The 18,232-nt window shown below is 37.5% G+C and overlaps 2 protein-coding genes across 4 annotated transcripts; both read left to right on the forward strand.

Annotated features, from left to right (window-relative positions):
• Positions 1–711: 711 nt before the first annotated feature.
• LOC306757322 (SUZ RNA-binding domain-containing-like) lies at positions 712–5,200 on the forward strand. Its single transcript, XM_079242338.1, has 4 exons — positions 712–1,123; positions 2,396–2,445; positions 2,557–2,826; positions 2,945–5,200. Exons 1-4 carry the CDS (start codon positions 1,073–1,075, stop codon positions 3,054–3,056), a joined length of 483 nt encoding a protein of 160 aa, XP_079098464.1. The 5' UTR covers positions 712–1,072; the 3' UTR covers positions 3,057–5,200.
• Positions 5,201–7,871: 2,671 nt separating this feature from the next.
• Positions 7,872–13,264, forward strand: necap2 (NECAP endocytosis associated 2). 3 transcript variants are annotated; one of them, XM_079242641.1, is made up of 8 exons: positions 7,872–8,004; positions 9,089–9,189; positions 9,997–10,101; positions 10,454–10,535; positions 11,686–11,794; positions 11,899–12,043; positions 12,131–12,215; positions 12,323–13,264. In XM_079242641.1, exons 1-8 carry the CDS (start codon positions 7,910–7,912, stop codon positions 12,366–12,368), a joined length of 768 nt encoding a protein of 255 aa, XP_079098767.1. In that variant the 5' UTR covers positions 7,872–7,909; the 3' UTR covers positions 12,369–13,264. The 3 variants fall into 3 exon arrangements, with proteins under 3 accessions (XP_079098767.1, XP_079098768.1, XP_079098769.1); XM_079242642.1 differs by having other exon boundaries at positions 12,167–12,215; XM_079242643.1 differs by having other exon boundaries at positions 7,895–8,004; positions 11,899–12,215.
• The last annotated feature ends 4,968 nt before the right edge of the window (positions 13,265–18,232 follow it).

Below are 18,232 nucleotides of genomic sequence, written 5' to 3' on the forward strand. Positions count from 1 at the left end.
GGCCATTATCAACTATATTTATAGACGGTGCGTGCTGGGCCTATTCTGCTCCCACAGTGGGACAAGTTTACCACCAAGAAGTTTGAATTAATGCAGCACCTTTAAGAAGTTGTGCTGCTGTGTGGAAGAAAGTTGACTGTGATTAAGTGTTCATGGTTTGATTTAGATACCTTTCAAATAGTTCAAAACAATGATAGCTGAAGCACAGACATGCTGCTCTGCAGTGAGAATAGCATAAATGTTTGGTTGGGGCCCACCAACATACGTTTCAGTATGTTGGTGGGCCCGTTATGGTGATTTTTTATTTTTTTATTTTTTTTTTTCAAATGTGATTTCTTTATAAACTCTATCCCCCACCCAACCTTCACCTGACAGCGTGTTATTTTGAAAAGTCACACTCTGCCATCTAGCGGTGGGAAGTGGTAACAATTTAAAACTTCATGGAGATATCTTAGCTTCTGTGGCTGTGTGCCATAACATCAAATGTAAAACCTCAAATTGCCTTTGATATAAATACTTGCTCAATTTTCTTTATTTGCACAGTATTTAAAATGACTGAATTGGGTATCCTAATTGGTATTCAGCACATAACATACTGACGAATCAACGCTTTGTTTATGTTAAGCATAGAAGGTATTGGTTGACAGGAAGCTAAGTTAGCTCCTTGACGACGTTCAACGTCATTTCCTCTTTCCACTGTCTTGACGGGTATACTGGGGCAAAGCCAAGCCAAGTTTCCAATCTTATTGCATTCAGCGGCTATTTATTTACTTATTTATTTGGTGTACAGATATCTGTTCCTCCGTGTGAGCAGTAGCGGTTGGGGCTGATTCAATGAGGTGATCGTGACGCCAAATTTAAAGTAACAGAGTTAAGGGGAGATTGCCTAAGCTAACAGGCTAACGCGCGACCAAAGAAACAGTTTTCGAATCCTTGATCAAATCATAAAACCATAGCAACAGAGCTCCGCGTGGATCTGCATGTACGGTGTACGTTGTCACATGCTCTCGGCGTGGATGAGATTTAGTTTGCCAGTGGAGCGAAGAGACAGCCAGTCAAAGTACTGTTAAACATGGAGGATGAGGAGGTAGCTGAGAGCTGGGAGGAAGCAGCAGACAGCGGGGTGAGTTGGAGAAAACAAGTCTGATTTTTGCTTGACAGTTAAGCAAAAATAAGGGAAACGATGGAGGTATTTGATGCTTTCATAGGTCACCATATTTAATAGACTTATTTCCTTAGCCAGGCTTCTTAGCATAGTCTCGTAGGCCTTGTGGTCCCATTATCCACAAAGCAATAAGCTTCTATTCCTGTCATGTTAATGTTGTAAGCATGTGGAAAAACAGGGTAAAAAAATCAATTATATTTTACATGAGATTACATATAATAAGCCGCTACCCTTTCCCAATCTTATGCGGAAATGAGATTAATACTTGTGCAATTAAAAAATAAGTAGAAGAAATGTCACTGTAGATTTACTATTTACTTTCAAAAGAACAGTGGAAGCTTGATTCAATTTCAGCTTTATTTAATTGTCGCAAACAATAAATGATGTTATCTTCCTGCCTCTGATGTATTTCCAAGATATCAACACTTTTCAGCCTCACATCGTGAGACTGTAGTATTTTGGGTACTGAGTGAATAATTTTTGTCATGATTGCGAGTAACCGGAATTTGAAAAGAGGGGAATTCTTTGATGTTATATGAAGTTGATGCTTACCTTTGAATTGCTATTTCAAGCGTATACGTGAACAGAGAAACCTATGCATAGACACGTCTGTTTCTGGTCTATGCTTACCCAGATAGCAAAAACTCTTTGGCCCAAATACAGCTCAAATTTGGCCTTGAGTTAAGGTGCTGACTAAATATTTGTATGGCTGCCAAAATTCAACTACATTACCACCAGATTTGACCCACAAGGAAATTGCCACAATCTTTATGTCCATCCTGTCGTAATAGGACCACTTCTGACCCCCAAAATACTTGTTGTAATCCACATCCATGCTAATAACTAACATTTGGACCTCATGTGGCCCACAAAAGACCTTTCAATATCCAAGTCAGGCTGACAAGGGGCATCTGGCTCGTTTCTGGCCCACACGATACTGTTTTTGTTTTGTTTCTTTCCCATGCAAACACATGCATAAAAGTGGACCATGCAACGCTTTTCATTGGTGTAACTGAGCCTTAAGTGTCAAAAGTAGGTCAGGTTCTGCTAGCTGGGTGATGTTGGAGTTTTTATCCAGGATGAGGTACTATATCTCCTACACCAATACAAAACCAAACCAACTGAACCAGTGATAGTCTCCCAAATAAAGCTCATGAGAAGTCAGATATTTAAATATAACACAGTAATAGGAACTCATTATAAATGCATTATCTATATATTTCTTCACAGGAAATTGAGAGAAGACTTGAAGCAAAACTGAAAATAAACCAAGAAGCCAAGTAAGTGAGCAGCTGCAATAATATTTCATTTATATATATATATATATATATATATATATATATATATAAAATTCTTTTCTGTGTATATCACTCACATTCCTGTCTTTCCAGGAAATCCAGTTTGAAATCTGCTGGTTCACCTGTGCGAACTGCTATTGTAATCCAGGATGACTCTCTGCCTGCTGCACCCCCGCCTCAGATCCGAATTTTGAAACGTCCTTCCAATAACGGCACCACAGGAAACTCTGCATCCTCGTCTCGTCCCTCTCAGCAGATGAAGTCTTTGGCTCAACGAGAAGCAGAATATGCAGAGGCCCGAAGGAGGATTTTGGGTAGTGCTTCTTCTGATGAAACGCCTCAGGACAATCCAAGTCAGGATAGGTACAACATGATAATATTAATAATCCTAATCGTCATAGCTTTAATTGTTAAAATTAAAAGAAAAATACAGAGAAATGCAAAAAAAGTGCTAAATATTTGTTATTTCTCGAATCCCTAGGGCGGCTCGTATGAGTGTGCAGCAACCATTAGAGCCAGTTCGTCCAAACAATCAGGTGATCCGCCAGCCCACTGGTCCAGATGGCACCTCAGGCTTCCGACTCTGCAGATAAACTGGAGCTGTCTGCTGCAAGGAAACAGCTGCCTCCCTGACAAGGCATGGCTTGTGGAAAAAAACCCGGGGTTGTGTGTGATTTGAAGAGTAGAGTGAGGGCATGACATATTATTTGATGGTTATAAAGAATAAGAAGACTTTAAATGAATTTCTCAACCCTCTCTCTACTCTACTTGCTTGTTTGATCTTTGCCTTTTGCCTTGTCTTTACCCTCTGTGGAACCTTGCAAGGGGCTGGCAGAGATCACGAATCTGAAACCCCTTCTGTTCCACACTGTGAACAGGCTTTGGCTATACAGCCCCACTCACTGTGAAACTGTGACGTACCATAAGGTGCCCTACGATTTTAAGTCTCATTGGCTGGCCATATGCCTGTGCATCAGGTGTTCGTCTCTTCAGGGAGAATCGTGAGAACTTGCGAATCTGCGGAAACTCCCCAGATTCCTACAAGCAGTCGAGTTGGTCTTTCCACTGATTGAGTATGGGTCATGGCTGGGGGTCCACCAGAAGGATAGCCTTAGTTTGTTGGGTTTAGTAGAAATGACATGTTTGACAGTGCCAATAGCCGAATGTACGTTTATCAGCTTGAGTGTAAAGGGACAGAAGCTTGTGCTGATTGAACCTGTTCAGTAAAAGTCCACGGTGCCCAGTAATGTGTTTTAAAAATCAGTGGATGATGGCTGTGGCAGTGGCTAAGGGCAGACCATTCATGAGTCCACAAGTTTGTGTTCATCACTGGTCGCTGTAAAGGAAAAGGGCCAGGTGGCAAACAGCCTGTGGCCAAAGATCGTGATCAGGATGGTGTCTCTAAATCCAAGCTTTTTCAAGCAATAACTATATGATAACTTCCTGGCTTTGTTTTTTTTTTCCACCCTGTGGTTATTCAAAATGTTTTGTTTTAAACAGTTATTATTGTTTCGTCATGTTTCTTTTTTGTGACAGTATTTAAATCAGGATGTCAGTAGTGTGTAAAAGACTTGGTGACTTAGCTGCGGTAGGAAACTATTGGTGGCATCATGTTGTTGAATCAAATTGAAAGTCTGTATGCTGCCTTTCAGCTTGTAATCACAATGAAAAAGTCAGAGCCTGTCTCACACCTAGCTGTGTTAATACTGACAATAAATACATTTTAGTATGTTTGTGCATCAGCTGCAGTACACTAAATGACCGTGTTCTGCTAAAATGTTTTATGAAGCATTCACAAACGAGCATGCAGAATTATGTTTTACTAAACTTTAGGAAAACATTCTGCCGAGTTGGAAAAAGGTGATAATAATGACAGAAGAATTTAGAGAAATCTTGGAAAACTCACCTTTTAATCAGTCTGCTTTGGAATGAAGCCAAATTTAACTTCCTGGTTTTGATGAATGTTTGCCTATGGTGTTTCACACACAACAGGATTTTACAGATGCTTAGATGCAACATATTTAAAGAAAAGAGTTTACAAGCTATAAAATCAATGAAATGGTTAAATATAGAGGATTTACCAGTACTGATCATTGATACTACAATAAATGAACATGAAAAACTAAGTTTGAATTACATTTAATGCCTTAAATTATAAATGGTCCTTTCTTGCCAACATACTCCTGCTATTGGGTACACTGGCTTATATTTGGACCTTTTTGTGTGCTAATGATAGGTTGCTTAGGCAGTGTTTATGACTGCACACAGCTAGAATTCTGGATAATGCACAACCAAACATTTATGCTATTCTCACTGCAGAGCAGCATGTCTGTGCTTCAGCTATCATTGTTTTGAACTATTTGAAAGGTATCTAAATCAAACCATGAACACTTAATCACAGTCAACTTTCTTCCACACAGCAGCACAACTTCTTAAAGGTGCTGCATTAATTCAAACCTCAGTAGCTGATGAAAGAAGAAATTTAAAAGAAGTAATTTAGTCACCTCAGCATTTGTGTTCTATCTACACTTTCAAAGTGACATAGAAGTTTTTCATCTGTATTTGTACATACAATGTTAGGAGTACATTTACCTTATAAACAGTTTCTTGGGATTTTGTCCTGGCACTAAAAAAGGCAAATTGTGATCGTTTGGACTGCGAGGCAAGTACCCATCTTGTACCACCCATGATGCTTTATTGCGGTCAGTCATAATCGTTTGTCCAGATTAAGGCTCATTTGATGTCATTGATTTGAAACTTGGGGGGGGGGGGGGGGGAGAATACCCTTTAATAAACCACTGTTAAAGATTGGCTTGCTACATTTTCATTCTTATTTTGTGAAATTGCTCTGGTGTCTGGGACAATATGATTAAATTTATTCCAAAGCAATAAAATGACCACCAGCATTTCTTTGCTCTAAATGATTTGACCGAAGTGGCAAGTTAATTTATGAATGATGTTGGATTTATTCAGATATTTGAGTTTTTTGTGTTTATAAATTTTGGTAAAATAATTTTTACTTGCCTCATAATTCATGGCGTTATGAATTACTTACTGTCATTCAATATATGGGGAATAAATTAGTTACCTCATACGTATTCGGTAATTTTTGCAATTCTGTCTCCCAAGATAATTTTGAACAGTTGATATAAATTTTAATTGTGTAAATGTTTACATATTTTTGTTTTTCAGTAAGAATTGTCATATTACAAGGTATTAAAAAAGTTTAACTATGCCCTAGAGTGGCGCATGATTAGGAACTGTATGGTAGTGACCGAAAGAACAAGATCGCAAATGCAGGTAAGTAAAATGAGTTTCCTCCACAGGGTGAGAAGCTCGTTTATCCAGGAGGGGCTCATAGAAGAGCCGCTGCTCTTCTGCATTGAGAGGACTCAGTTGAGGTGGCTCAGGCATCTGGTTAGGATGCCTCCTGGACACCTCTCGTGAGACATTCCAGGCATGTCCTGCAGGAGGAGACCCTGGGGAAACCCAGGGCACACTGGAGGGATTATATCTCTCGGCTAAGCTGGGAATGCCTCGGGATTTCTGATGAGCTGGCAAATATGGCTGGGGAGAGGGAAGTCTCAACTTCTCTGCTAGGCTGGAGCAGAAGATGGATGGTTGAAAAGTTTTAAAGCCTACATTTAAGGTCTCAAAGATAGCAAATCTTTCATTAATTCTTTTTTTCTGGGTATACTGTCTAAAACTAAAGACATCCAAAGGCTTAAAAATGAAAATGTTATTTACACTTATGAACTAATATAACAGACTTTTGATTTAAATAAGAAACAACAACTGTCCTCTGTAAGCTATTCATGCAGTCAGGAGATCAGAAATAAAAACAAAATATGAAACATGAGCCCCAGAACAGGACAAAACATGCATACATCACCCTGAGGTAATGTGACAGTACTAAGTGTTCTGTTTTTCACTGAACACCGTGTTGAGTCACATTAAATATGGGGCTGATGGTGGAAGAGGTGTTTAATGGGTTAGAACATGTAATCTGATGCAAGGGGCATTAAGCGTGACATTTTGTGCTGTTTTTGTTTCGCTCTTAGTTGCATACGAATATCTGTTACCTTAAACTGAGATTTAGCAAGGCATGTTAAATATATCTGAAAAGAAATTTACTTGGTTATATTTGAATTATTTTATGCACTTTTCCTGTTATATGTTTTAATATGCAGTTGTAAATGTATGGATTTGAGATGGAAGTGCACCACTTAGCATGGTCAGATTCTCAATGCACCACAGTTGTCTTTTTCCTATCACCTTTTAACAACCCCATGACGTTTTCAACATATATAATGATAATTATTCAAAGTTAGTTTGAGTCTCATTTATGCCCCAAAACAGTTAATCTACTCAGATTGGCTAAAACAGAGAAAACAGAAGCAGCTACAAACCTGTGATGGGCTAGTGACCTGTTTAGGATATTCACTGCTTCTCCTCTAGCTGCTGAGATAGGCTCTGTGGCACGGGAGAAAGTCCAAGATTTAAGGAAATTGTAGAAATTAAATCAAGAGGATGAAGAAAACCCATTTGTTTCTGTAATAGTCACACATGAGATTGGACTCTAATGATTTACTCGGAGGCCAAACTGAAATAGTGAACCACTTAAATGAATAATTTACTTTCTATGCTGTGAAAAAACAAAACTAGAACTTTTGGGACACATGGAAGAAAGGTAACACATGAGAGCTTTTCCTGAGGGACATAAATGGAGGTGTCTTAGTGATGACATTTCCCTGGTGTTAACTTGTTTGTACCTTGGTGATAATTGCATTCCTCTGCAAGGTAGTGATCATAGACACACACCCAGTTCAATCAGAGCTTTGTAAAATATGTCATCTTTTCTTTAGCTGGTTTTAAAGACATCACTTTGCAGCATGAAAACCACCAAACCTCATTGAACCCAAAGCTCTTGCATGAACAGATTAAGGAAAGAATAGACAAGAGTGATATTTAAAACTTGTAAACATGGGCTGATATTGAATTTTGGCTATCTAGTTATCTATATGCAGAATTATTCTGTTTATCAATGTGTTATTTTAATTTAAACCGCTACACGTTATCCTTTAATTTTTATCGGTGGGAAGGAGGTGCATATATATATATATATATATATATATATATGTATATATGTATATATATATATATATATATATATATATATATATATATATATATATATATATACTGTTGATACTTAGACGCATTCTGCCATGATTGAAAATATCCTTGACGTGGTTATGTGTGTGTGTATAAGTAATAAACTCATTGGAACCATCAGTCTGGCATTAGGTCACCAAACCTTCCTGACCAGGAGCGGCGCTGTTTAAAATAAGTGCCACAGTTTCTACCTCGACCGAGCAGCAGCCGCAGAGCAGTCTGTGTCCATTGAAAGTCGGAAGTTGTTCTTTGGCTTGTAAAACTTAACAAAATGGCAGAGGACAACACTTATGAGTCGATGCTCTGTGTAAAACCAGAGGTTCACGTTTACCGGATCCCACCAAGGGCCTCTAACAGAGGATATCGGTAAGAAAACAAAGCTGAGGAAGGTGTTAGCGTGCTAATTTGCTAGCCTTGCATCCATTATCGGACAGCGAACTGTCAATACTTCTCTCCCCTCTGAAAAATATTTTCATGGGTGATTGTTTTTGCTTTTAGCCATCGTGACTCCTGTTTAAACATGCAGATAAAAAAAAAATTATCTCTTTAAAACATGTGGCAACTACGCGAAATGACATTTGACAATAAATTTTTCACACCGACACCAACATCCCGACTTTTTCCTCTCTTTCTTGCGACTTGCACCTGTTATATAAGTTGTTCATTTTGAAGTGAAAAACACAGCAGACGAATTTCTCATGAGGTGTTGCATTGCAATGACAATGTTTGTCCGATAAGTGATTAATAGATTTAGCGTTAACTTTATCTCATCGTTACATGTTCAGTAAAACTAAATTAACACCGAGTTTGTCTCGTCTAGCATCTTGTTTTGGCAGGTCTACATTAAAGCAGATTTTCGGTCATGTAGCGTTCAAAGTTCCTCTAAAGCTTGTTGAAGCTGCAAATAGACAAAAGCTAAATAACTCTACTTTTCTCTGGAGATTTCATTTTAACAGTTTGTCTCCTTCAGTATTTAAATAGACCCTGGGAAAGTACTAAAGATCCAAAAGAAAATTAGACTTGGAGTTAAAATGTGATCTTGTTTTTATCAGTTGGGTATCAAATAATAAAATAGTTTAATTAATTCACAGATATTGTAGGTTTAAGTAAAAACTATTTCATCTCAGATTCTGCTTATCATTTTAAGGATCCATTGGTGTCGGGCTGTTACAGCATATTATTAAACTAATCGGTCTTGATGGACCGATACCCCAGTAAACAATTTAATTGTCCAATTGGTGAGATAAAATCTAGATTTTAAGTTGTTACTGATATAAACTGTCAGTAGAAAAGAAAGCTTCTCATTACATTTGCCCTATCTTTGTCTCAATTTCACTTCCTCCTGATGTGAAGACACACAACTGACAAAACAGACAACCAGCTGTTCAAATACATCTGCATTACTCAAACTGCTTTTGTACTTTAGTGACTGTTTCCTGTTTTTCTATAGTGCTGCTGACTGGAAATTGGATGAACCAGCATGGAGTGGGAGAATGAAAATCACTGCCAAAGGCAAGATGGCCTTTATCAAGTTAGAGGACAAAAACACAGGTAAACAGTGTTCAAATTATGGAGAGCCCAGAGGGGCTCCCAACACAAAGTAACTTAAACACCAGAGCGCAGTACTTGGAAAACACTCTGTTTGAAGCTTCTTTGAAATATACAATAGTTCTGCTTAATCAAGAGGTCTTTGCCAGTTTTGCCATGATTTAAAGGATGACAAAACCAAAAATCATCTTTGTTTCTATGAGTCAGATGACATCCATGTGGCACAAGGCTGTTTGAAACTTTAAAACATGTGGTTTACCTTTTGTGCTCAAGCACTGCAATTATGATTTCTTCCATCCATGTGTTCAAGCTGTGTATTTATCCAGACCGTGCCTAGGAGTTATTTCTGGAAACCAGACTGGTACCTTTAACATGCTAGTGATGTTTTGGACTTAGAGCAAGCTTACAAGTAAACACTGTCACATGTCAAAATACAAGTAAAGTTATATGAGGAAATGATTTGCATTAGTAACCATGTACTTGTCTCTTTTTACCTCATGTGAGCCAAACATGTGATCCGTCCTTCCTTATAGGTAGACCACATGACTTTCTCTTATATCGAGTTTGTGCAGGATATTGTGGGTCTTTCATATTTGATTGTACATATGGTAACAATAACAAATGTACCGGTATGTCTAAAAAGTGGCCTGACAGCTGTATGATTTACATTTACAGCACCAGCTTTTCATAGTGCTTTACTTTACTAATCAATTATGAATATGTGAAGTTTAGTCAAAACTTTCAACTACTTACTTATATCAACAGTAAATAACCCAGAGGCTATGTTTGGTGTGAATTTGTTCTTTGCAGGAGAACTGTTTGCACAAGCACCAGTTGAGCAGTATCCTGGCTGTGTAGTTGAAGCAGTCACAGACTCCAGCAGGTATTTTGTCATCAGGATAGAGGACGGAAATGGTAAGATAATCAAATGATGGATTTTGGCTTTCTCTAACCACACATGTTGATGTAAATTCATTTATAATTCATCTAATCTAATCTATTCATATTCATATATCTACTTTTGTAGTCTTCAGAAAATGTTTAACTTGTTGTTAGATCAAATTCAAAGTATTGTTTTTGCTGCTTTTGGTCACTCTGTTTAAATCATGCTTATTGTTTTTGAATAAAATGCTTGTCTCTGTTATTGCATTGTCTCATATAAAGACTGCCTTTATCTGAGTTGTTCCAAGACTTGGGACAAATGACCTTAAATAAGTGATTAAATATAAACAACTGTGTTTCTGTCTTTGTGCCTGCTTCTTTTAAGGACGCCATGCTTTTATTGGTCTGGGTTTTGCTGATCGTGGAGACTCATTTGACTTCAATGTTGCTTTACAAGACCATTTTAAGTAAGAATGCACAAATTGTTTGTATCATTTCATCAACTATTAGCCATGTTTTAGTCATATCTTTTGTGCAGACTCTGATCTGTACATGGACAGAGTACACATGGTCTGCAGACATGCCCATTATGTTCTTCTAATAAATATTCAGTTGTGAATAAAGTTTACATTTGTGGGCTGAAAAATATGCACTTTAATCATCATGCACAAAGGACACTCATCTGTATAATACTGCCAACACTGATTTTGTCAAATCAGTGTTGGCAAAAATTTGACAAAAAGCCAAGTGTGAACATGCTATCTGATTTATATTAAAACAAAACAAAACTCATTTATATATTTTTATAACTCTCAGGATTAACTGAGTGGTTGTCTTGTATGCTTACTCCTGCTAAGATAAGCTTAATTTTTGTTAGCAACAGATAAAGTTGTAGGCAGCCACTTGTTTTGCTGACAGCAAAGTCTCATCACAGAAGTAACATGGGACATATGCACATTATGATTTATTAGCATATAAATCACAATTGTAAAAATGTTGCAGTGATACAGTTTTTAGATCCACTATTAAACTTGTTCATTTGGTGCTTAACTTTTAAAATCTTGAAAAAAATATCCAAATTTATGCTTGGATAAAGATTTAAGTCTATAATGACTTCTGTTGGATAGATTGAATTACAGTGTGTGGACTAAAGCAAATAATACATTTGCAAACATCATACTTGTCCAACGTCTTGCTTGTTGTTTTGCAACTTATAAATCTGATAAATTCAGTCATCAGTGTCATGTTGATGGCAACATTAAATGAGAGGAAATGTCTGATAAGATTTTTGTGAAAATTAATAAGGGATTGTTATATTTCACTTTTTTTTTAACATTTTTTTTTTTTTTGTTATAATGTCTACAGAACTACAGTCAGTGTTTTTGTTACATATCGATGGAAAGATGTGCCAACTAGCTTGACTAGTAAGCTACTGTATATTCATTTAATAAAAATGGAAGTGTGGATGTATTATAGACATCAAGCTTAAAACCCCCAAATATTTCTTATCATCTGTCTTAACTTTGCAAAAAAAATCATAAAGTTTACATAACTAATTTGGACTTTTTTTATTATTATTTTTATTTATTACAATTATTGTGCTGTCCAACTCTCAAGGTGGGTCAAGCAAGAAGGGGAGTTTGCAAAACTGGAAGCCTCTCAGAGCGCCGCACCTAAACTGGACCTGAGCTTCAAAGAGGGCCAGACCATTAAAATCAGCATTGGGGTGAGTACTTGGCTTCGACATGGCGGCACAAACTAAACAGAAGCAGATTTTTAGAGTAAAGATATAAGTAGCTGCTGCATAAAAGCATGTTAAATCTGTTACAGAACATTAAGAAGAAGGATGCAGGTGGTGCGAAACCACGACCTATGGGTGGTGGTCTACTCCCACCTCCCCCAGGAGCGAAGGCAGGGGGTTTTCTGCCACCTCCTGGAGGACAACCGACTGTCTCGGCTGCACAGATAAACGCTGGTAATTGTTATGTTTTAAATGCATCCAGATTTTTATCTGACATGATGCTGAATAAAAGCTTAAAATATTCACGCAGTGTTTCTTCAGCTCCTCTTTTAGACTTTGGTTCTCCTGTTCCTGCAGCCCAACCCAGCTCTGACTTGTGGGGAGATTTCACATCTGCAGGTTCCAAGTAAGTTTTTCAGAGCATGTCGCCTTCACACTTATGTACCTACTCATCTCATTTCATTTCCGTGCTTCCTTGCTCCATCAACACTCTTATCTCCCTCCCCCACACAGCTCCAACAAAGATGCTGTCAAATCAGGATGGGTGCAGTTTAGCTGAGCCGTAAATACAATGTGCACACTCTCAGGTTCCACACATTCCTTGGACAGGATGATTGTGACAAAAAGAAACTAAAAGAGAGGAACTGTTAGCAGGTTTTACTGGCTCATTCACAGCACTTAACACTGTTTAAATTAAAAAAAAATAAAAAAATAGCCAGATGACCAACACGCTCTGGAGGAACAAACAATTATGCATGTAACTTCTCCATTTTTTTCCAATTTCTGCCACTTGGATGGGTTTTAATTGTCACTCTGCTCTTTGAGACAAGTGTCTATAACTGAAGGGAAAAGCTGACTCTTTACACTAAACAGGGAAAATTTTCCTCCACTGCCTTAAATCAGTTTCCTTAGTTTGGCAGTGAAAGGTCTAGAAATAATCAATCTGTCCAGAATCAGATTTAATAGTCTTTATATTCTCTCTACATCATACACACATCTTTATGTTCCTGTTCTTGTCCTTGAATGATCTCATTACACCAGCATCACTCATCTCAAGTCTTTGCCTTTTGGGAAAATAGTTGAGGTGTCCCTGTTTTATCTTGCTGTGTACCAGCATCTGTGTTTTTGTTTGCAATTGTTTTTATTTTTCTGTTTCGTTTTTAGTAGAACTTAAAATTTGATTATTAGTTTTACATTAAAGCTCATACCAAGATTAAATTTTTATTTTCTGAATTTCTTTTTAAATCATAGTGTTGGAAATTGTCAAGCTCTTTGTTTTGTCTGTTATTGTAATATCAACATGCATGGTTGATATATTTGTCTATCTTTATGCAAATCCCTCACGTCCTCATGCTTTCTAGAATATGCCTTTTACCCAGTATGAATGTCCTTACTCTTCCCACCTTTCAGAAGTGCCTTCCTGAAAAAGACTTAAAGTGTATAAAATACAAACTTCTGTCCTTGTGTAAATAAACTATATATATCAAAACCCTGTTACTCTTTTTTTTCACTTTCAATTTGGTTTGTGTCGTATAATTCAGCTTTATTTGTATAGCGCAACTTCACAACAATGTTGAGGACACTTTACATACACATCATTTCAAGCCAATTCATACATATCGTATAATATAAACCAACTGATTCCATCAAATCATGACTTCAATCCAATCCCCCATCCTGGGCATGCACGAAGCGACAGTGGGAAGGAAAAAACTCCCTTTTAACAGGAAGAAAACCTCCGGCAGAACCCGGCACAGGGAGGGCAGCCATCTGCCTCGACTGGTTGGGGTGGAGACGACAGGAAAGACAGAACAACGTACAATTTCACTTATTCGGGAAGACCTGCGGAAAAAAGGAGAAATAAGTTAGAGACTGCAATATTGGCATATATTTATACATTAATACATTGGAGAAATAGAGCAAGGTACTTTTCAGTGCATCAGGTGACGTTCCCATTGCTACATAAGTAATGGTTGGCTAGACTACCCATAACTATAAGAGCAATGAGCATAACCTGGATAGTTGGGTCCCGTACATGCAGACTCCAACTCAGGAGATGCTCATATCCTAACTATAAGAATTATGATAAAGGAAGGTTTTCAGCTCGATCTTAAAGGTGTGGAGGGAGTCTGCCTCCTGAACCCACAGAGGGTTATAACAATCTAACTATACCTATAGTGTACATAACATCACAACATAAATAAATTAGGCCTTTTAAAAGAGGTCAACTAAGCAAAACCTAAATCAAAGTCTGAAAATAACTAACAGATTAGGGAACATAATCGACATAACACAAAAAACATACTGACCTGACAAACAAGAAACAAAGGAGAACTTAAAAACTGGCTGATCAGAGCAGTTACAAAACATATGGGGTAACACATATTAAACATGCTAACAAACCAGACAAAGAAAACAGAACCTAACAGTTAGCTTAATTATTCTTAACAAAACTACTAACAAAGAAAAACCCAAACTACTCAAAAATGGAAAAGAAAATGAACAAACATTTAAAGAAACTAAACTAAACTTTTGATCTCCCCCTCTGAAGCTGAGGTCCTCCAAAAGGCACTTCCTGAGCTTCCCTCCTGTGCACACTCCTGCCCCCCAGTGCCCAAGCTAATCCCTTCAGCACCAGTAAAGAAAACAAGGTTAAACAAAACACAAACAGTTGAAAATACAGTGGCTCCTTAATGTGCGCGCTAACAAAAAGGAACCAAAGCATTTAAACTAAGTTTAAATATGAAGAAAACTAAGTAACTGAAAATGTGTTGGTGCTTTTACCGCCTTTACATGTGTAGCCCTTTGGTCTGGCCATCACAGGAACCTTGACCCTCTTCCTGAATGTTTTTGACATCTCCTGTTGCAACACCAGATTCATATGAATGAGTCACTGTGCAGATCTTGATAAACTGTTGGATCCATTTAATTTGCTGGACCAGGGATACATGGAAAACCCCTGAGGGCGAGACTTCCCCAACTTTGGTGTATCTGGAGTACTTGCTTATTTGTTTGATTTTTGTGACTCTCCTGTGCACACCAGCAGCACACCAGATTAACGTTGAGGCGGTAACCTCTGGGCCTTCTGGAAAGAGGGTCATATGATAAGAAATTGCTTATTGAGCAACCTGAAGGAAAAAATTCTATCAATCTGTCCAGTTAGGAAGTAACACTGATCATAAACTAATTCCACCTGCTGTTGTATAAAAGGAACAGACAGCAGGTGAAAATGAGAAGTAATTAGCAAGACAACGCCTATAAAGGAGTGGTAATGTAGGTGGTGGTCATTGATCATTTCCCTGTCTTAATCAAGACTACTTCCAATTTCAGCTTTGTATTTTGCTAGTGCCTTTATAGCTAGCTGTATTATGCAGTTGTGTCTGGAATCCACAGATGTTGTTTAGGTGGTGCAGCTAATCAATGATGATCACACCTTGTGACCTCACCAGGATATTTTATCAGGAATTTTTTAAATCTTTTTTAATATCTCTAAGTATCTAAATATCTATGTAAATTATTGGCCATGAGGCAGCTTTTAAATATAAAGTTTATACTTGCAAACAGCTTACTGTGGCTATAGCATTTGTCTCTCCAAACTGATTGTATTGATTTATGAGGCTGCAATGATCATATAACCAGATGTGACAATGATACAAAGTTAATTGGCATGACATGCTGAATGATTACTGATAAGATTTCTCTCAAGCCTTTCTTTTCTAAAACAAGCATTGACTTTTTGCTTCTACAAATATTGTCTTATTTTCTATGAGATGACAGTTTCCATTGCACTTATTTCCAAAAATCTAGCATTTCTTTTAAAGGTTTCACTCATTTACATGTGCCACCCTTTTCTCAGTGGGTGCCCCTGGTTACTCCCCCCCCATCATAAATTCTCTCGACCCGCCCCTGCTGCTCACCATTATGCATCACATCGAAAATTAAATGTTTTGTTGGATGCAAAACTGCATGAACTGCTCAGTGTAGTTTGCGTCATTAGCCCTTTTAAAAACAGTTGTCAGTGTGTCGTCGGATGAGAAAAGCGTGTGATCTTGTGATGACAGCAGACCTCCGAGTGAACTGGAAGTCCCTCCCCGGAAAAAGCATGGAGAAGGTTTCGGAACAAGGCAGCAGCTCCTGCAAGCAGCGGATGATCTGTTTCTGACTGTGTGGACGAGGCTTATTTATGCAATTCTTGACTAAATACCCCTGCTGGGAGTAATGGAGCCACGTCAGAGTAAATCTCCGCAGATTGATCACTCGAGGTGAGATTGTCTCTCAGAAAGTGAAGCGGATGTTTTAACTGCGAGAGCTGCAGACACGACAAAGCCTAATAATTTGGATGTAGCCGCCTAAAACGTTTTTATGATTTAAGCGGCTGTTTTTCCACTGCAATACGAATGACTATAAAATCCAAGTTTCAGTTAATAATCACGTAACATTTTGCAGGATGCAAAATGGATTAACGTACTCTTCCTCCTACTCCTTCTCCTCCTCCTCCTCCTCCTCTTCCTCCCGCTTCCAACTCCTCCGGACACTTTTGAAAACTTGGGCGTGTCTTTCTAGATGCGTGTCTAGTTTTCTTTATGTGTTCATAAAGAGGATGTTAGTGAATAACTGTCCTTGTTTCTTTTTACGCGAATAAACAAATCTGACCCAGAGCTGAAAAGAGAGATTGACTCACTGCGGTTCCGTTTTGACAGGTGATGAGGCTTCAAGGCAGGTAAAAATCCACATGATAGGGTGAAAAGCAAAGCTTATTAACAAAAATGTAGACTGATATCAGATATCTAGGCTCTCACAGCTTTGAAATCAGTGTCGTACACTAAAGAGTCCAAATGGGGGCGCAGCAGATCAACTTTGAACAACAAGTCAACTTTGAATAAAAGTCTGGAAGTTGACCATTTGTAGGATTTGTTTGGCACTATTTTTTTTTTCCAAAAACCGGTATAAAAAAAACAAACAAACAACGATTTAGCCATTGAAATGTGTTTATCATTTTCACGAATATTTAACTTTTGTGGCCCTGGCTGTACATTGTTGGTTTGATCTATGAAACAATGAATGAATGTTCTGCAGTCACAATAATATCCATATAAATTTTCTGACATACACATTGAAGCAATATGTCTGAAATATACTGTCTGATTTTAGAGGTATAAAGTTAAGAATTACAAGGCTGGGTGGGGGGAGTCCTCATAAACATGGCATTACAAATGTGAGTGTGTGTGAAGGGTTGTGGTTAATGCAGATTGGGGGGTCTAACACAATGATCCTCTTGTGTGTAACTATGGCAATTCAGACACAACAAAGGACAGTATCAAATCCTCATGTTCATGCTTGTGTCACATCTCCATTGAAAAAAATAAACAGTGGTTGTTCTGAACCTAGTAATACTTATATGTAGTAAACATAATTCTAAAAACGATGAGTGGCTAGTATCTGTCAAACATCAGAGTTGCTGTACCCAGTGTCGCTTTAGACATTGTTTGCTGTTGCAGTTTGAGATGACAGCAAGAAGTTACATGTGAATTTAGATTAATAAATATGCCCAGTTTTTCTAAATCCATTATTTTTTCTTTCCCTATTATTTTGGAAATTCCAGCTCAAAATGAAATGTATATGTCCAGTCAGAGTGGCTGAATTTAGCCTTGATTGGAAATCTGTGATTCTTACAGAAGCAGCTTTTACACATGGCATGTTGTGCAGTGGTCCAAAATGTTCTATTCTCTTTGATTTTCCCAGAGTCTATATATATATATATATATATATATATATATATATATATATATATATATATATATATATATATATATATATATATATATATATATATATATGTGTGTGTGTGTGTATATGTGTGTGTGTATATATGAGAGAGAGAGAGAGAGAAATAGTGCAAGTGCTGCATGTCACTGTGATGTCATGTAAAGTATGACCAATAAAAGTCAATGTGATTTAATTCTAGTGGACCCATAGACTATGGGCCAAACTGTAGCCTATAGGTCTACTAGAATTAAATCACATTGACTTTTATTGGTCATATTTTAACAATTCTTTACTTAAAAGTAAGTTGAAACTTGAACCATAAGGAAATTTACCAAATTTAGTAATATCTCCACAGCTGAAATGTTACAAACAAATTTATTTTGCTTATTAAACACCTCATACCCAGATGTATACAAATTGTGTAAAGCACAACATGCACCGTTTCCGTGCGTTCCTCTTTCAGGTCATTACAGGTCTAACCGGTTCCTGATGTAGAGGTCCAGGGTTGAAAGCTGAATTAAAAATGAAGAGTTTTTTGTATAAATATATAAAACTTGTAATGAGCTATTATTACACCGTCGTGCTTCTGTAAACTGCATGACTATTTTCACCTAATTAATTAATTGTGGTTAAGTAATAACTATCCATGCCTCTTCT

This window comes from Telmatherina bonti (assembly GCF_933228915.1).
Source record: "Telmatherina bonti genome assembly, chromosome: 6".
Lineage (NCBI taxonomy): Eukaryota > Metazoa > Chordata > Actinopteri > Atheriniformes > Telmatherinidae > Telmatherina > Telmatherina bonti.